The sequence below is a fragment of the Cygnus olor genome, chromosome 1 (genome assembly GCF_009769625.2).
Source record: "Cygnus olor isolate bCygOlo1 chromosome 1, bCygOlo1.pri.v2, whole genome shotgun sequence".
NCBI classification, from domain to species: domain Eukaryota; kingdom Metazoa; phylum Chordata; class Aves; order Anseriformes; family Anatidae; genus Cygnus; species Cygnus olor.
Window position 1 is genome coordinate 104,233,392 of NC_049169.1, and position 20,422 is coordinate 104,253,813.

The window sequence follows — 20,422 nt, forward strand, 5'->3', positions numbered from 1 at the left end:
CAGCCTCCTAGCTTGGGGGGACAGGACCCCTCACCTTACCTGCCCTCTTCCCCCACTCTCCTAAAGGTACTCCTTCTCTCTTTGTTCACCCTCCCTTCATTCCTGATGCCTATTCCTGCATCCCACCTCTCCTTTCCCGTTTTGGATATTTCCATCTTGTAGGCTTTTCATGCATCCCTTCTTCAAGCCCCTCCATCCCCACTCATTCTGCAGACTCTGAGCCTTCTCTGCCTCCCACCCTCCTGCCATCCTCCCCTGAACTGCCCTTGGACCTTCTGTTCTCCTCCATTCTCGTCCCCCCTCTCAAGCCGCTCTCCCTCTCTTTTCCACCCCTGGCCCTGGTTCCCACTTCCTTTGTGCCACAATGACTGTGATGGCTGGAGAGAACATGGATGAGACTTCTGCGCTACCTGGCCACCCCCAGGATAGCTACCAGCCTGCTGCCCACGATGACCATGAGTGCTGTGAACGCGTAGTGATAAACATTGCTGGACTACGCTTTGAGACTCAGCTGAAGACATTAGCCCAGTTCCCCAACACACTGCTGGGCAACCCCAAGAAGCGCATGCGGTACTTTGACCCCTTGCGCAATGAGTACTTTTTTGACCGGAACCGGCCCAGCTTTGACGCCATCCTCTACTACTACCAGTCTGGAGGGCGGCTTCGCCGGCCGGTCAATGTGCCCTTGGACATGTTCTCTGAGGAGATAAAATTTTATGAGCTGGGTGAGGAGGCCATGGAGAAGTTCCGGGAAGATGAAGGGTTCATCAAAGATGAGGAGAGACCCTTGCCGGAGGGGGAGTACCAGCGCCAAGTATGGCTCCTCTTTGAGTACCCAGAGAGCTCTGGGCCTGCAAGGGTTATTGCAATAGTCTCTGTCATGGTGATCCTCATCTCCATCGTGATCTTCTGCCTAGAGACATTACCTGAGCTGAAGGAGGACAAGGAGTATACAGTGCATCGCACTGACAACACCACCCAGGTCTACAAATCCAACATCTTCACAGATCCTTTCTTTGTTGTGGAGACCCTGTGCATCATCTGGTTCTCCTTTGAGCTGGTAGTGCGCTTCTTTGCTTGCCCCAGCAAGACTGAATTCTTCAAGAATATCATGAACTTCATTGACATTGTAGCCATCATCCCTTACTTCATCACCCTGGGCACTGAGATGGCTGAGCGGGAGGGGACTCAGAAGGGAGAGCAGGCCACCTCCTTGGCCATCCTGAGAGTCATCAGACTGGTAAGAGTCTTTCGAATCTTCAAACTCTCCCGGCACTCTAAGGGCCTCCAGATTTTGGGACAGACCCTCAAAGCGAGTATGAGAGAGCTAGGTTTATTAATCTTCTTCCTCTTCATTGGGGTGATCTTGTTCTCTAGTGCGGTGTATTTTGCTGAGGCTGAAGAACCTGAGTCTCATTTCACAAGTATCCCTGATGCTTTCTGGTGGGCGGTGGTATCCATGACCACTGTGGGCTATGGTGACATGTACCCTGTGACAATTGGAGGCAAAATCGTAGGCTCCTTGTGTGCCATCGCTGGTGTGCTGACAATTGCCCTGCCTGTACCTGTCATCGTGTCCAACTTCAACTACTTCTACCACCGAGAAACAGAAGGGGAAGAACAGGCTCAGTTACTTCACGTTAGCTCCCCTAATTTAGCATCTGACAGTGATCTCAGCCGCCGCAGCTCCTCCACAATCAGCAAATCTGAGTACATGGAAATCGAAGAGGATATGAATAATAGCATAGACAATTTTAGAGAGGCTAATCTCAGAACTGGCAACTGCACTGTAGCCAACCAAAACTGTGTTAATAAAAGCAAGCTGCTGACTGATGTATAAACAACAACAACAAAAAAAATCCTCACTCATAGCTTGAAGACTTAAGTGACACAGTCACACTTTGTAGATGCTTTACTGATAGTCTTTGAATGCTTTATTTACCTCGTAAATGCATTGTTGCATTGCGAATTTTTGCTCAGCGATAAAGAACCTTCCAGGATCCATGAAAGATACAATTTTGTTTATTTAAAAAAAAAAACAAAAACAAAAACAAAACCATTTTCCATCTAGTAAATGAGAACCATTTGAACTAGTTTAGTTTTAAACTGTATGATGCTAGACCTAAACTTTTCCTCTCCCCCATCCCATTTTTTTTTCCAGGAAGTTAACTTAAAGAATACAGTTTTTAAAACTATAAAGCATATGCATGGATTCCAGTAAAAATATTCTGCAAAACTGCACAGTTGCAAGAAAGTGCATCAGAAAATAATAATAAAAAAGGATTAACATGCAGCAAGCATTTGCCATTGTTTTTATGAAGGAGTGCAATTTTTCCTTCCACCCCCTGTGTGAGAGATTACATAGTTCCAGTCTACAGACCAACACAGCACCTTATTTAAATACACTTAAGGCTGGTCTTTTTTGCTATCCATTTAAGAACTATTCTGAAATAACAAACAAAACTGAAAACAAAACATCTGCAATGCTGCTAAGTTCTCTTACATGCAGATGATTTAAACACACTTTTCCTTTTCCCTGTCCAGAACTGGATACAAAACTTATAGTCCCTCTGTTGCAAGATAGCACAATGGAGTTTAATATAAGCATGTTTGAATTTGATACTATTTATTTTATAATCGCATGCCTGAAACTTTACCTCAGACAATAGCGGATAAGCTTTCGTTTGAACTGAATCTTCTAAAAATAGGTCCTTTATCTCTTTTTTTCTTTCTTTTTTTTTTTTCTTTATGATTTGCATTCACCAGAAGTGCACTCCTTAATTTATTAAATCGTTGACTAGTAATTTAAAGTACTGTATTTAAGTGCGTATGTTAGTCAAATGGGAACAATAACTTTTGGAGATCAAAGCATGTTCAAATATTCAGCATTATGGCTTATTTGATTAAGGTGTAACTTGAATTAATTAATGCATGAATTCAATAATAATAATAATAATAATAACAACAACAACAATAATAACAACAAAAATGAAATAAAAAAAAAGTGCTTGATAGACCGAGGGCCTCAATGAACAGATTAGAGAAACCTGATTGTTTTCCTGCATTGCTCAGGGAAATGTGTTGGCTTTTGTCCAGGCATTGTCAGAAAGGAATATATCCCATCCCTTAAAGGGAAAGCTATATGGAAAATTAAGAAACCAAGTTATATATAGCAACACCTAAAACCTAGTATCCTTTATAGTTTAAAGGTGCAGATGCATGCTTTTTGGTGCATTCTCAGAATGTAAATGAAACTTGTCTACTATATGCATCCAAATTGCAGCAGCTGTTTTCTTTTGCAGTCATTAGTTAAGACTTTTTTGTATTCCCCTAAAACTCACTGAAGAGACATAACAGATCGATTTAGATAGTTGTGCAGTGCCTTTATCTTACATCCCCTAAACTACTGAAAGTGCCTCCAGGAATTGAGCTGATCAGAGATAGTGAAGGAAAGGGCAAGGCACCAACACACAAGCAGGAGAGTTCTGTGCTGCCTCTTGGCACAGCACAGAAAGGGACAGAGAAGGAAACAAAGAGTAAGCGTGAGAGAGAGGCATGCAGAAGAGGCAGGCAAAGACCACCAGCGCCTCTCAAGATACCTTCCTTCCCTTGCCAGTCCAATGCTGCAGGGCTCAACATTTTCTTCTGCTAATTAAGTCACAGTTGTGTTTATGCAAGACTTCAAGTTTCCCTAGATTGTTTATAGAGACATTGCTGCCATCATCATATCTGCCCTTTCTTTCCCTGAGATGGCTCTTTGGCAGCCTGTCCCAGCATGGCATGACACAGGGGCTGCTAAGGACCAGCATTAACTGCGGCATTACTCAGTCAGGCAACCAGATTGTAGGGCCATGCTTTTCTTTCCTTTGGACTTCCCAGGAGTTAGGTGACAGAAGCTTTCCAGTATCCTCCCATCCATGCCTCCTCCATTCCCTTTTAGCAGTCTGTCAGATCTTAAATTCTGTCACAGATCCTCCAAGACATTATTTTTTCTGATCCCTAACCTTACTCCCACCATGATCTGGTGAAGGAAGTAAAGCTAGGAGAAGGTATCTTCTGCAATATGCCAGCCTTGACTGCTAGGACCTGGGAGATAATAAAGTGTGGTCAGAGCTAATGTAGGCACTAATCTTTATTTTTTAAATGGATGAAGTTGAGGATCTTCATTCCGTACTTCACATGTGGCCAGCTGTTATTGAAAAATTCTCCTTCCACATTGAACAGATCCTTTCTTCCCCTAGGTTTCTGATATATGTATATATGTGTATGAATATATGTGTCTGCACATGCATGTGTATTACACATATGCAGACACACATACATATATAAAATCAAGGCATATTGACTAAAAAGAACACTAACTGCAGTTACGCACAAGCCTGACCTGCCAGGTTTCCAGAAAAACTTGACTTTATTTCTCAATGTGCAGCTTCTGTGAATCTTAAAGATGAGAAAGTGATCAAGAACTGAGGGAGTTCTGACTGCTGCAAGAAGTGCAAAGCATCAGATAAAACAGGGCATTACATTCTCTACACAGATATTGTAAAACTTCCTTTCTGTCCTCTGCTCACTTCTGTGCCCATTGTACACCTCTCTCCCCACTACAGTCTGATGGTCTTGATCTTTCCAAACTCTCGGACTCTAGGATATGACTTCTTATGTTGAAACAGACTTGAGTACTGCACTCAGCTTACAAACCAAGCAACTGACTAAAATAAACAGCAATAATGAATGCAATGCTGTGGGACTGATGATCAGAAAGTAGCATCTGGAACATGAGGCCTCACTTTGGTTACTTAACTTCTGTTGTAGTTGGGTACACACACCTTAGTTTAATGACCAGAATGATAACATTTTCGCATATGTAAAGACAATAGTGCTGCATGCAGTGGTCCTTTTTTTGTCAGGAGGTCAGGATGGATCATTAGGGCTTTGGATCGCTTGGGGAGCTTGAATGTTTCTTTGCCCATGTATAGCTCACTGCAAAGGATCTCAATACATATGGAGTATGGGAACTAACCACATGTAGCATTGGCATGCCTTTCTGGCAAGTTTGACACAAAAGAAAAAAAACAACCAGAAAAACAAAAAGCTCTTATTCCCTTTACACAGAAGTTCTGAAATGTCTTTGTGGGCCTGAAGGTGCACTTAACAAACTGCCTGTTCTCACCAGTAAGCATCCTTCTTTCTCTTTCTTTTCTTTTCTTTTCTTTTCTTTTCTTTTCTTTTCTTTTCTTTTTTCTTTTTCTTTTCTTTTCTTTTCTTTTCTTTTCTTTTCTTTTCTTTTCTTCTTTTCTTTTCTTTTCTTTTATTTTCTTTTCTTTTCTTTTCTTTTATTTTCTTTTCTTTTCTTTTCTTTTATTTTCTTTTCTTTTCTTTTCTTTTCTTTTCTTTTCTTTTCTTTTCCCTGCCCCACATTGCCCTGCCCTGCCCTGCCCCTTCATTCCTCCCTCCCTCCCGCCTTCCGTCCCTTTCCCGTTCCCGTTCCCGTTCCCTTTCCCGTTCCCGTTCCCGTTCCCGTTCCCTGTCCCGTTCCCTTTCCCGTTCCCGTTCCCTTTCCCTTTCCTGTTCCCTTTCCCTTTCCCTTTCCCTTTCCCTTTCCCTTTTCTCTCTTCCTTTTAGTCTAGATTTCTTTTCACCACACACAAACTTAATGGGGTTATGTCAGTGGAAGAGGAATGGAAATGAACTGGTGGCCAATCAGTGCATCTCTAAAAGAGAGAAAAGACCTTTGTTATTTGGTAGGGACCTCCCAGAAGCGATGCCCATGTTATGCTGGACACCGAAAACAGGAAATACGGCAGTCTTAGCTGAGCTGTATTTTGATGAGGCAAGACAGCAATTCCAGCATAAGGAGTTACTACCTGAGCCTTCTTTACCAGCCACTGCTCTATGCTGCCTTCTTGGTTGCCCCATACAGCTTTTTCTCCATCCACTCTGTGAAGCAGATGAGGAAACTTGTCTTACCTGAGCAAGGCAGCAGTACACTGTGGTACAGAGGTAGGAATGAAGTGGAGAGGTAGTGGACAGGAATCCCAGAGACTGGTCTCACTGCCAAAATTCCCCATCTGGTCCTATCACCCTTAGCTATAGATCACTAGGAAACAGGCAGAGGAGCAACAGGGAGAGTGAAAATGAAAGGCCCTGTATCCCCTTCCTTCACAGAATTGAGAGATTGCTGCCAACCTGCTAAGAGCTCAAATTCTCTGTGTGGCAGCTCCAACAGAGACAATGATCTGGATTTACATGTCTTCAGAAGAAGTTTAGTGTACGGTAAGCCAGAGTGTGAGTTCATGGCATCCTAGAAAACCCATGCAGATTCCCTGCATGGGGTCTCTTAAGCCTTATCTCCACAGGGGACTTCAGGAAAGCTAATTTAAATTAATGAAAGGTGTGCATTTAAAGTAGATTTGTTAAACTGTTTTAAAGCCCAGCATGGACATTCTGCTGCAGTATAAAAGCAACCTTAATCTGATTTGGAGTCATTCTTTTGGGGAGGAAAGTAAGCTGAATTGAATTAAGGCTGCTTTAATTCTGCACACAATGGGGCTTAATGCAGTTTACCTCATCTGCCTCACAAGTTCATTCAAACAGATAAGCCTTTAGTACTCATTAAATGTAATGGAACTGACCCTACTTTGCTGGGGGTGGCCATGTGCTGTAAAATTCTTAGTTTGCCACTGAGCATTTGTGTATACGGAGTGGAACACTGAGTGCTAGAAATTCACAGCCTGGCTTACTGAAAGTTAACATACCGTTCCTGGTATGGTTTCAGTGGTTTCCTTCCTTTGTTCCTGGTTTATAGATTTGTAGGTGTGAGGAGGATCAATCCCGCTGCCTTCTGGGTGGTTAAGCTGACAATGATCATGGCCAAGGAAATTAATTTCCAATTACAAAGTCTCTGTGCATATGCTGAATTTCATGTGCTGCTGATCAAATGGGCAAGCACTTGAAAGAGAGCACAAAGCACTGGAGAAAGGACAATATTGGGCAAAAAAAAAAAGCTATTATTTTCAAAACTGATTTTGCCCAAGTAGAGATTTCAGAGATCAGACCCTTCTTAGCAAATCAGCTGTGTATTGTTCATTAGAGGATGTATTGACCCAAGGCAAGAATTTGACTGGTTGCTACTGTTATTGGTGAATTTTTACCATGGGACTATTGTTTTTGTTAAAGAGAAATACATAAAGTTTGCTTCTATTATGAAAGAGCTGAAGCCCAAATGTAACACAAGAAATGCTTTTTTTTTTTTTTGTTTTGTTTTTTTTTGTTAACTATAAGGAACTGAAGGCAACTTTCACCTTTCCATAGTTCAGGCTTGGACTGTGCAGTTTCTTATATGTATTTATATTAACTGAGATAAAAAAAAAAAAAAAAAAGTAGGATTGGAACATCTGCAATTTATTAGAAAAAGGCAGAAAGTTGGATTTTAAATCATCTTCTGCACAAGTTTAATATATGTTGAGATAATATATTCCTTTTCTAATGTTAGCTTGATAATTCTTTTTAGAGGGGTGCCATTCTGGATTAATTAATTTCTCCTTGTGTAGAGAAGAGGGAAGTACCAGAGCTTTTCTAGGAATGGTCTGATCCAGTAGTCTTCCAGCATGCTTGATGCAATTGATTGTCATGGTAATTTTGGACTCACAGGAATTCAGAATCAGCTCCAAAGTGTGATTCACCCTCCATAGACACAGAGCTGGATAGAATTTGAAAGTTGTTGCAATTGTTCTACATGGCAAGTTTGTTCCAGACCTGTGTATTGCAAGTCTGAAACAGACTACTTTTCTGAGATGCTTTAACCAGGGACCTACATTTCAGTTTTGGTTGGACTTCTGTCAGACTAAGTTTCTCTTTCTGTTTTCTCTTGTTCTGGCTTTATTTAAACAGTTATACAGAATTTATTTTTCCTGAAATGCTTATTGAGTATTCTTAAAGGTGTCAGTATTCATATCTGCAAAAATGAAACTTCAGGGTGTTCTGGTGTTCCACTCAGTATGGGTGAACTTGTCACCCATGAGGTCAGCAATTTGTTCTGTCAAGGCATAGTATGCTTTGATTTTTTTCAAATGAAATAAGATTAAACTGAGTTCTTAACTGAAATTTGTCTTAAAATATCTGTTAATATCTATGTAATTCTGTATATTTCACCTGTTCACAGGTTCTAGCAAATGTCACTACTACTTAAAAAAAAAAACACAACACCTTCCATTTCTAGTTTCTATAATAAATAAAATGAAGACATGTCACATTTGGTTTCTTTAGGTGCATCAGTCTTTGGTCCATGCTATTGTTTCAGTGACATTTCTATAATGTAATTGGGATCAAATGTATATTTTACTCTTGTACAAAAGTAAAAATAATATTTTTATGACTAAATTCAGTAACCCCCTACCTATAACCTGCTAAAATGAAATATTTTTTTTCTTTTCCTTTACATGTAAACCATTGTTTTTGCAGTATGTCGGTTTGAAATGAATAAATAATAGCTGTTAATAGAACTGTATATGGCCTCTCAGACATACCTCTGACTTTCAAGATCAAATATTACCGATGTTAAATATATAAGCTGAAAAATCTCCATATGAAAGTGCACCATCAGGGCAACAAAACATTTAAGCTGACACAGCTGTACGTATTTCCACCATTTACAAATCGCTTACACTTTGGGTCAAATATGTATTTTGTTGTCATGATACAGCTCATTTTACTTCTATTAGTGAAATCATTTGATTTATCATTTTTAGAACATCAGATGTTTTATGAGTTCTTGAACTATTTGAAATGCATAGTTTTCATCTATGCAATTTTACCTGCTTCTGTACTTGTTTATCTGTTCATATTTGGCATCAATTAAAGATAATTTTTAAGGATCTTACCCAGGATTATTCTGTCTGGTTATTTTCTGGAGTCTGGTTTCTCTCCTGTCTCTACCTCCTAGTTCTATCTAAAATGAAAGGTTGAGTTCATTGGTTTCATTATTGTTGGGTATAAGAAATGACAATGTAGTCATTGAGAGAGTCAGTAAGCTTTGAGAAACTTGCAAATGTCAACTCAATGTCAGTTAATCCAAGGTTTGGTTTTCATAGGTTTTGGATCTAACCTTGAGTGAGTAGTGTTCTGGAGCTGAACTCTGATGCCTTCACTGCTGAGATAGCACTCAGTTCCACCAAAACCAGCAGAAATAAGATTAAGCCTACTGATTGTATTCTCCAAAGGCTTTTGGGTATCAGTTGGCATGTTGTGGCTGCACTCATGAATCTGAACCATTACCTACAGCATTATCTTGTAAGTGCTGACTTGAAATCAGTTTTTTAACAACTGTGTGAATGATCCTGTTTTTTGGTTTGGGTTCAATGTAAACAAGTTAAACTGACTTAGTGTTATTTTCTTCTGAAAATAGTTTTTAAGGTGTTTTTCATGCAAACTGGTCTGATAAAGTCATGCCTGCCATGTATTGATATTGTATCATATATAAAGAAGGCAATGACATAAATTATTTTATGCCAAAGGTATTGTGTATTAGAAATCCATCTATGACTGCCGGGTCTTTCTGGAGATATGTGCACTTTGTTACAGTGGGATGCATACACAGTAGAATGCTGATTACATGCAGTGAAAATGAAGCGAAAATACCCTAATCTCACATAAGGCAGAACATTTTGTGTGGTCTGTCATGTGACTATTTAAATACTTTTTTTACTTTCTTAGTCAAGAAAAGCTTTCATCAAGAAAATTGTCATTCATTAGTATTTTTACTGAGATATTTACTGAGTATATTTACTGAGTCTTATTGAATCTCACTCATAAATTGACAAAAATTGTTTTGTTGGGCTTATAGTAAGGATTTGCAGCTACCACTCTTAAATGGTACTAGTCCAAGTCATTTGACTGTTAGCTGCTTGGTGGTGCTGTTTGTTTTCAACAAGATACTCATGTCCATACCTTGCTTCAAGAAGAAGTTTTGTCGACTCTAGGCATGTCTGAAGTTACATTGCTTCTTGAATTTTAATTTGTTATGCTAAAAAAAAAAAAGAGGCTTGTTTATCACCTCTACAGTATCAATCTTCTCCCTTTTGTCCTTAGCAAAGCTCACGTTGCATTCTTTGAGTTGACTTGCAATGTTGCTTCGTAAGTTGTTTTCCCAATCTACCACTCAGTTGCACCATTAGCTCTTTCTGTATCCCCCTATTAGTTTTCTCGCTTATTGGCCATACTTTATCTTGTGAAATACTACACCCAGATCCCAGAGCCTTCTCTTCTGAGCTTCTTTGCAGTCCGTCTCAATCATACCTGTCATAGATCTAGCTCAAATAGCTCCATTCTCTTAGGACTGGGAATGTCAATTCTTGTATCACAATCACACATTTTTCTGAAGAAGGACCTTGCCTGTTTCCATCCGTGCTGCTTTCTCTGTGTGGAAAATATTCTTGCTGTATTTCTTTTGCCATGATGCTAACAAAATAATGTCTCATGCTTTACCTCATCTTTTCAACAGCCTATGTAGTCATTGTACCCCTTATACAATGTACCATCTTGTACTGAGATATTTACTGTCATGTAGTCAGTTTGAAATGGAGGTTTTGAAGCAAAACAACATGCATTCAGAATCTGGACCTTTTTTTTTTTTTTTCTCCCTAAAAATGTTTTATGGAATCTAAAATGATTCCATTAAAAATCAGCATTGGGTACTATGTTTGTTGAGTCTGAGTTGATTTCTTAGTTAATCTAAAAAGTAAATAGATATTTTTTTGTTTTGTTTTTGTTTTTCTCCTAACTACATATTCTGTTATCTTGTCTTATATACTTCATCAAATGCTGAAAATTTGCATATCGAGTCCTTTTGTTACACCAAGCAGTCTCTTTGCCTTATAGGTTTGCTCTGAAGCAACATACACTGAGGAAGTGTGGCTCTGCAGATATAACTTAGGTAACAGACATGCTGATTATCCATGTCCTGGAATAGGCTCCTCTTTCTCTTTCAGCTGTACTGGCACTCAAGTTATAAGGGAAGTGAGGACTAACATAGCCTCATTTTGTCCCGGATTCAGCAGATTTTCAGCACAGAGAAGGATAGAGTACATTCAATAACAAGGTGCTTTTTTAATCTTACTTTCTCTATATAATATTGATAATTTCAACATGGACTAAATTTACCTAACAGTTACTCTTGGAAGTCACTCAGTTTTTGTACACTGTTTGATTAATGTGTAAAAATAATTGCTTTATAAAACCAAAAATCTCAGGTGAGAATATGTATGCCTTTACCATACAGAAATCCAAGGTAATATTTTCACTATAATAAAGCTTAATACTTCACAGGATAAAATGACTCAATCTCTGAAACCAGAAGGGCTGTTTCTCACAGGTGTGTTGTTATGCACCGTTAAAAGTTTTATCCTTCCTCTCAGGCACCTGGAGCAGCTGCCTTCAGGACTAGTATTCTGAATCAGGTGGTCTGATTTTCTTTGTCAGTCAGGCCATTTGATTCAGTGCTATCCCTGAAAGCAGCTGCTACGTACTGTCTCAACAAAGCTCTGCAGTTATGTGGAGGGAACTGCTGTGCTCTTGAGGTAAACCAGAACCCACAGAAGTAAATAGGATTGTGTCTTTTCACTTCAGAGGACTGTAGGAAGACCATGATTTCATGCTGCTTTTCAGACTACTAAGAAAAGAAGATCAGAAACATTCTGTACTCAAGGCTTCTAACAGGTACTTTTGGAGTTGCATTATATCTCATGGTTGGCGTTTCTATATAATGCTTACTTTATAGAGTGTTCAGATTAAGCGTTTGAAAATCAAAGAATCTTTAATTAGCACAACAATACTTCAATCCACTCAGCTTCTCTAACAGCTTCCTAAAATACCTCAAATTTTATTCAAACGAGAAGACAATTATGACTCTTGAATAGAAAGCTTTTATAGCTAGAAGATGAAAATGTAATTGCAGGTGGTATATTTGGTGACCTCCTCTCACTAGGTAGGAACACTAGTACATTTGGCTTTCAAGCAGGGGAGCCTGCAGTTGTCACTAAGTGTGATGAAGAGAGCCAAGTGAAAAAGGCTGCATGATCCTTACGAGCAGGACAGGTATGAGGAGATATGTGGTTCGTGGGTCACCATTTCCATCTTACCTGGTTAATAGCCGAGGGTGAGGAATGGGATGTTCATCTATAGTTGGTTTGCATAGGAAGCCTGACAGACATATATGCAATGTGAATTGAGGTTTAGCATCCCACCGTAACCTAAGTTGATACCATTGATTCAGTCTGCAGTTGCTTCAAAAGATTTGAAGATCTTTGAATTCTACAAATGATAAGAGGACTAATGCCTAAGGGCTTGACAGTCCAAAAGTACCTGCCATAATAAGGCATATGTGAGGAGTTTTCGCTGTCATTTCCATCCCATAAAAAAACCCTTGTTTTATTCAACTCCATACGTAAAGACAGGTTCACTAGGGAAAGAAGTGGCAAGCCCAAAGTTATACATCCGCATTTATGGTGTCAAGTTATCTTTTTATATTCTCCATTACTTCTGATAGAATTGTCTCTGCTTGACAAAGAATACCTAGGGCCTAAGTCTATCCCACAGCTTGACATAAGGATAAACTTTATTTAATAATTCAATGATGAGCAAGACAGAATAAAACCAGTCATCCAAAATCCTAACATGGAAGGACTCTCCAAATATTTTTCTATAAATATTGAGAACAGAATATAGACACAAACCGTTCTTTCTGTTAAAAAAAAAAAAAATAATAACTTATGGAATATTATCTTCTTGTTGTTTGGCCATTCTGAATACAAATTTCCTCATAAAATACAGTACTAAATTCTGAATGAAGGATCATCTAGACTCATGGTATTTAGTTCCCTACATGTTCTGTATTGACTGTGGGAGCTGAGTCTGCTAACAGTGCCTCCAATGGAATCACATGGGCAACGGTAGGTGTTTAGATGTATCTTTGCCTTCTTCTGGTGACTTTGATCCTTTCTTTCTGTTTTCAGTATGCTATATTCATCTTCAGCCTTCAGAAAAGCTAATTCCAATTTAAAAGGGAGGTGGTTTTCCTTTGTTTCCTTATCAAGTTAGCCAAATATTGTTATGAATCTGTTTTGATGAACTCTGTTGCAGTGGCTTCTCAGACAAATAAATCACGTTAAAATGTTCCTGAAATACTCAGAAGTGTCTATTTCCCACCAACCTGGTATCTGCAGCTTCAATTAATGTTTTTTATAGTAGCAAACTACGTGCTGTGGAATTTCGAAGGATAAAAGGGAAAATGAATGTTTCCCAAAATGTTCTTGAATGGTTTTCTCTCAAGGAGAATGACTTTGTGAAACTGTTTTTATTGTTATTTTTATTAATTTGCTTCAGTTGAATGATCTTGTCGTTTTTCATTTCAGGAAGAATAAAAAAAATAAAAAGGATCTGTGTTACTTGGGGTGCATTCATTATGATTATCTAGATGATAAAAATGGCGGTACTCCAAAAGAAGAGCATTTACATCTAATGAGGTTTTGATGTAAACCTTTCTGATAATATTTAATTCCTGAAGTTGTTAAGATATGAATACTGCAGGAACAGCCACTGGGTATGTACAGTTACGGTGTGGTGTTTTAGGGGTTGTGTCTGCAGACTAGTGCCTGTGCAGTTCTGATCTGACAGTTGGTCACTGGAGTGCAGCAATACTACTGGAACTGGTTAAGACTGAGAAGTCACCCTGAATCATTACTTCAGTAAGGCAATAGTTGAACAAAAGAATGAATTGACTTTAAGGTTCAAAATATCAAATGAGATTTTTTTTCCCCCTATGATGAAAACAATGATCAGATATAAACTTGCTTGCCTGCACAAATTCTCTCAATAAATTGTGATGGGCTTGTGTCTTCTAGTAGTCATAACACAATTGGCCTCTGCTATTTTGTCTGTAACTTCTTGCACCTTTTTTCCTCTATGCTTTTTTTCTTTTTTATCCCCATGAATTTGATATATAAAACCGGTAGAACACTGCCATGTTTTTTGTGCAGTGGTTAGTCTGTCAGAAATAGCACTGAATGCCCTAACTCAGATTAAATTTATTTTGATAAATGCTTCAGCAAGTTTATACATCTGGTGTTGAGACTTTGAAGTCATTGATTCAGTCCTCCTGAGGCAATGTAGAATTGATCTCCAGCATGGCAGTAAGGGGCATCCTGTCAGCACTTGGGATGAGAAACTTTATAAAATCCTGGTGTCATTAAAGACTCTGTGATGCTTTCGCAGTGTCTGGGCAGAATTGTAGTTCTGCTCTGGTTTACTTTGGCATTGTGTCTGTTTGCCTTCTAAATATTTCATTTGCTGTTCCAGTCATTTGGTAGTATTCCAGTGTGCTGTTAAAAAGCAGCCGTGTTTTGTCTCAGAAGCAGCTGCATTTCAAAAATGGGAAGGTAGCTGTGTGTCAGTTTATTAAATTGGTAAAGGGTTTCACGTCTGTTCAGGATGATGTATGCTATGTTAATATAGGGTACCAATGTGTATATCAGGGAATACTAAAGAGCAATCTGAAATTCTATGGTAATCAATCTCTTCAATTATTAATTAAAGGTAGTAAATGGAATCTGGCTATCACTGCATAGTATACAGCTACTATTGCTAATGCATATTCAATGCATGCATTCTGTCTGACAGTGCTGTGATGTATTTTTCCTAGTCTTAAAATGTCTGTGATCTCATCCACTTATGACACTTAAAAGGCTGTTGAAATCCACCGACAATAAAGAACAATTCAGTGCAACTTCAGAATGGATAAATATGTCCATGAGATCCCACAGCACAGGTTGGAATATGTGGGTATGGGAGATAGGCAGCAGCTAGGAGGGAAGCTGGTCTTTTGTTTTTTGTGTATCTTTTTGATAATACCCATTAATTTCTCCCATGATTTGTGTACAAAAAACAAATGTGAAGAAAGTGGGAACTGAGACTTAATTGCCAGCATCTTGTGCAGGCTTTTAAAGGTCTATAAAATGAAAAATACCTAGCACAAATCAGCTTAACTTATTTTTTCCAAACTACCCAGCCGAAGGTCTTTCTTTCCCATTCATATGTGATAATGTTTAACATAGACAAGAGCTGTTACATGGCCAACAGGGAAGAATCCTGTGAATCCTGCCCATCAGTTTCTGCTGTAGTATAATAAATAGAAAAAAAGATACACTGCCCTTTAGAAGAGAGGTGTGTTAAAGTGACATCAAAGGACACTTTCATCTACTGGTGTTTTGTGGTTCTGGACAGTGTTCTGTGATCACACAGAATGCAGACTTAAAGATAATGTAATGAAAAGAGGGAGGCAATGAAATATATACATGAATACATTTGATTTTGCCCATAGGCCTCATAACCATGATGCTGTTTTACTGAAGAGTTACATTTTTCTCTTTCAATGTGCATAGATTTGAAATTAATTTGGATCAGTTTATAAAAACAAACAAAAAACATAAGTGGTTGCTGGAGAAATAATTTTATATCATCTAAGATAGAGGAGAAATGTCAGCTTTCATGGAGACATTTACAGAGCAAGCTAACTTGTTAATTCCTACTTGTCTCCAGAGTATTTTTAACACTCCTCTAATAGAGCTACTGCAGCGGTATCAAAAGATGTGATTTACTGTAGTGGAAGTTAATATGCCCCAGGCCTTATTTGCTTTTACATGAAAGCCTTTTTCCTCTACTTACTCCCTTCTAAAACCTTTCACAGATAAATATTATCTAGAGGTACAAGGAGGGAAAGTAACTTTTTTTTATTTTTCCTCACAGTAATTCTGTGCTATGATACTTTAAATCTGATGCATATCATACATCGTGCAGAAGATTATTAAACAAGCCATATGAGTATTTTTTTTCAGCAAACAGAAGCTACGTGCATTTTGGAGGCTTTGCCTGTGTAACAATTCCACTGAGTCTTCCCTAGTGCAGACTCAACTGTACTAAAACTTAAGCCCAGCTTCAAGATATTTTATGTTCCATGGTGAAACACTCATGCACAGTGATGATGATAAAAGAATTAAAACAGCTCGATCTTTTCAGAGTGTCATGGCTAGTAGGGTGGATTCTGCTCCTCTACATATCACAGGAAGCTATTAGTTAGAGCTAAGGGGATTTGGGGTTGGTTTCAAAGTGGAAGAAGATTAATTTTTTGGCCATCCATGTTGAGACACAAAGCCTGACCAGATAATATTGTGGTCAAGGTAGAATCTTAATTTAAAACAAACAGAAACCCTGCTCCACTTAATAGCATAGGCAGTTCAGGCAACTTGGTTCACGTTCTAAGTCTTCTGAAGCTGTAAAGGGTAAGGCAGTAATTGACTGAGCCTGTTATGAGGAATTGGCTGAGACAGTATTTTCTCATTTTCCATGATGTGTGCCAAGGGAATGAATGAAGTCCCTGTCTCTGTAGCAGGGAGGCAGACATGGGAACGCTTAGTTGCTCAGCTGGTTTAAATGGGTTGAGTTCCAGGGAAGCCAGTTGCCCCGTGAGATTACCAATGTGAAGAAAGAGAGCAGACAACAGTCATGAAATTGTAGTACAAAAGCAGCTTATAGCAGCAGAGAGCAATTGAGGGCATTTGCGAATACCCATGCATTTTAGGGCTGATCTTTCCAAGTGCCCTAAATTCCTGTTGAGTTCAACACCTTTTAATATGCTACTGAGTAGGAATTATATTAATTATGATATGCAGGAAAGCAGTAGATGTTGATGTTCATTGGTTAGTTCAGATAAAGCTTGAATGTTTGTTTTCCACTCAAGATGGACTGTTGTTGTGAAGTACCAAGTAAAATAGAGTCCTGGATTCCGGGGTGTGACTATGCTAAAAGCATGAGTTAAAACAAGGATTTTTTTCATAATCTTTGTGATTAGAGTTTAAAATAAAGCTCTCTCTGACTATTTCAATTCAGTAACATCTGGAGTGAGGCAGGTGTTTTATGGATAAATGGGGGAAAAGCTCTTTGCCTCATTTTGTTTACAACCTGTATGAATAACATTTCTGTGGAAGCTGAGATTGTGAATAACAGGGAAAGAGAAATAAACAATAGTCTTATTATTTCTCATTTGTCTGAATTTCTCCAGGGTTGTTTTTTTTTTTTTTTTTTTTATGGGGTGTATAGGAGACTACTTTACTCTTTGCTTTACTTGTTCTTTCAGGGTTTCTGTTGAGTAATGTGAAGTAAAGCTCAGTAGAAGCAGTAAGATGCTAGTCCTTTTATGGATCTGCTAGGAAATTGATTTGGTAATGTCTCTCTGCTCATAAATATTGCACATTGGAACTATCATCTATAGATAACATGATTAAATTACAACCTACCAAGTAATTGCTTTTGCTTTCCCAGTCTTTAAAATATATAACAATGCAGAAAAAGCCATGTCTATAAACACACAGTCCAACACGTGTGACCAGAGTGACAGTTTGCTCTAAGAAAACTTTGGTATTAACAGTTTTCTGCCTCTGTCACTACTTGACTCTGCAGAGTCCTTGCCCATGGAGATACAGAAAATCCTTGATGCCCTGGTGTCTAGGGCACGCAGGATTTTCCTGTGGTCCATTTGAGCTCCTGAACTCCAGCCTGTCCTGTGCAGCAGAAGCCCCATGAGTGGTAAGTGAGTAGGCTTCCCTAGCTGCTGATACAAATCTGTGCAACTATTTGTGATCACATACAGCTGGCAAGTAGTCTGGGCAGGGTTCTTGTCATGGGACTGCTATGTAATCTAGATCTATTTCCCATGGCAGAATAAGCAAGCTAGCAAGGGCTGCCTGCACAGCTGAATACCTTGCCTACCCTCATTTTGCAGCAGAGAGGCAAGACGAATGGAAAACACTCCCAGTGCTCCTGTTCCTCTCAGTTCTTTGAGGAATGTGGCACTTGTCTTGCAACTCTTTGCCACATGGACAGCTTAGTGTGGCCCATGGAATCAGCAGGGTTTTGTTCCCTTAGGAAGGTGAAGAAATGACTTGGCATAAAGAGTGGTTGTATAGGGCATACTTCCCCTCCCCTTCTCTTGTTCTCCCAGTTTCAGAAATGATTTTATCTGCAAATATTTTCATAGCCCATGGTACTCAGACTTTCTCAGAGGGCAGAGTATATTTTTTCCACCTGAAAACACATGTCCTTGCCCCATCCTAATCTCACAATTTCTCAGTGGTTTAGATGAGTTGCAGCTGGTTCAGGTCATGGCAAACTCCAGGTCAATGGGAGGGAATTGTTGCTCTGTGGTGATTTAGTAGAATGGCAGGAAGCAGGGAAAGAAAGTACAATGTAGAGAAGGCAAAGCTGGTTTACTTGATTCTGCTTCCTCATATTGGGCTTCCAACATGCACAGCTGTTCCTGAAGCTTTGTGATACACTGGGAGTTAAAATAGTGACTCAAAGGGATATTTGTCATTCTCTTGGCAATCTTTTAACAATGAGAAAGTGTGGCTCTCAGGAAAACCAGGAGTGAGGAATAGTGCTATTTTAATTTGTGGTGAGCCAGATATTTAAAGTTGCTGTATCTGCTCAGCAGTAATACAGAATCAGAGAAATACTGAGGTTGGAAGAGACCTCTGAAGAATGCCTAGTCCGTGTCCTGTGCTTCAAGTAGGGTCTCCTAAAATGGGTTGCCCAGGACTGTTTGCAGTCAGGTTTTGAGTATCTCCAAGGATGGGGACTCCACAGCCTCTCTGGGAACTGTGTACCAGTGTTCAACTACCTTCACATGAAAACAGTGGTGATTTTTCTTTTCTTTTTTTTTTATCTTTTTTAAGTTCAAGCAGAATTTCAGTGTTTCATTTTGTGCCCATTCCCTCTTGTCCTGTCACTGGGTACCACTGAGAAGTGTCTGTCTCTCTTTACATATCAGATATTTATACATTTTGGTAGATCCCTCCTCAGCTTTCCCTTCTCCAGATTGAACAGAACCAGCTCTCTCAGTCTCTCCTTCTATAACAGATGCTCTGTTCCTTTGATCATCTTTGTGGGATGTGTGATCACAAGTGGGATAGTGTGATCACAAGTAAGTGTGAATTCAGACAGAGGTATTTGGAGGCCCATCTCTGCACATGCATTCCAGATCAGTTGATCAGAGTATGTGTGTGGCTGGTAGTCCAGTTGCCTGTCCTGTCAATACTCAGCATGACTGCTACGGAGGAAGGTGCAGAAACCCCAGATAATATATATGTAGGACAATTTAAGTGACCTTATATGTATCCTCATATTCAGTCTCATCCTGATTTCTGGTACACAGAGATTGCTTTAAAATCCAAAAGCTAAGGTCCAGTATCCCTTCAAAAAGCTAAACAGATAGCTATAATAACCAGAAATAACCTTGATATTCATATATATATATATATATATATATATGCATTTTTGATATTTCTATATTTGAAGGTCAAAGTAAGAACAAAAATGCGAAATCTGGAGGCAAAGCCTTTCATATTTCTCATAATTTAAGTAATTGTTACTAACATGAAGCAGATCTTTTTGATCTGATTCTGATCTCATGTTAGAGGTAACTGGTTTCATTGTCCTTTGCAGATTAAAATATGTAAAGATAAAAGCAGATTAAAATATGTAAAGATAAAAGCAATACTGTTAGGAAAGTAAGAGCAAAGATACCGATTCTGGGAGTAGAGTTTCTTAGAACTGGACTTCTGGCAGACTTGTGGTCTTATCAGACCTGCTAGGTCCTCTAAGTACATCATATGCTTAAAGGCTCTCAGGCAGTGGGAATTGCTGTAGGTCCATTGATTGACACTAAGTTATGCCAGTTTACAGAATATGCAAATTGGTCCAGTGATTTCAGCAGCAGAAATAAGTTGGAGAGAGGAGTGAGGAGGCAGGCATGTAGGTTATTCAGCCGGTATTCCCACCTCTTCAGAATGCACACATACATACATTAATTATTCATTAGAATTTAAGTTTAAGTTCACTAGAATATATGAACATGCTTATTTAGTATTCCTCCAATTGTATGCCTATCTGACAATTCCACTTGCAAAATAAAAAAGTATGTAAAAAGCCTACTTTTTTCCCATGGCAGGAAAGATAACAAATCAGCAAAAATGTACCTTCTATGCTAAAGTTTAATAGAAACTCCCAACAGCAGTGCATTACAGGAAATGGAGGCTGATGAGAGAGCTCAAAGCAGAGAAGATAATAGGAGCACGTGACTGATAACAAATGTGTCAAGAGATGTCAGTGTAATGAAATTTGTGGGGGAATTAAATGTAATGACAGTGGACTGTATTTGGACAAAATTGGTAGTGAGGGGTTGAAGGACACTGGCTGATCTACTGTGGTGCATAAAATGACATCAGATACTAAAGTAAATGTAATGATGTCAGATACTGAAGGTAGTTAAGCTGTTGCACAGCCAGAGTTAATCCAGTGTTTCCACTGTTTGTGCTTC

General features: G+C 39.0%; 1 protein-coding gene and 1 long non-coding RNA gene across 3 annotated transcripts in view; both read left to right on the forward strand.

The window, feature by feature from the left end:
* The first annotated feature begins 238 nt into the window (after positions 1 to 238).
* Positions 239 to 9,030, forward strand: LOC121079067 (potassium voltage-gated channel subfamily A member 1). 2 transcript variants are annotated; one of them, XM_040575935.1, is made up of 2 exons: positions 239 to 1,240; positions 7,651 to 9,030. In XM_040575935.1, exons 1-2 carry the CDS (start codon positions 365 to 367, stop codon positions 7,675 to 7,677), a joined length of 903 nt encoding a protein of 300 aa, XP_040431869.1. In that variant the 5' UTR covers positions 239 to 364; the 3' UTR covers positions 7,678 to 9,030. The 2 variants fall into 2 exon arrangements, with proteins under 2 accessions (XP_040431869.1, XP_040431861.1); XM_040575927.1 differs by lacking the exon at positions 7,651 to 9,030 and having other exon boundaries at positions 239 to 5,207.
* A 2,473-nt stretch (positions 9,031 to 11,503) lies between these two features.
* The window catches only part of LOC121079089, an 88,285-nt gene continuing 79,366 nt past the window's right edge, over positions 11,504 to 20,422 (forward strand). Inside the window, exon 1 of the long non-coding RNA XR_005824871.1 lies at positions 11,504 to 11,712. This is a non-coding gene — a long non-coding RNA (uncharacterized LOC121079089). The remainder of the gene's footprint in view (positions 11,713 to 20,422) is intronic.

Coding starts and splice junctions, on each gene's coding strand:
- LOC121079067 (XM_040575927.1), top strand. CDS start 365: ATGACTGTGATGGCTGGAGAGAACATGGATGAGACTTCTGCGCTACCT.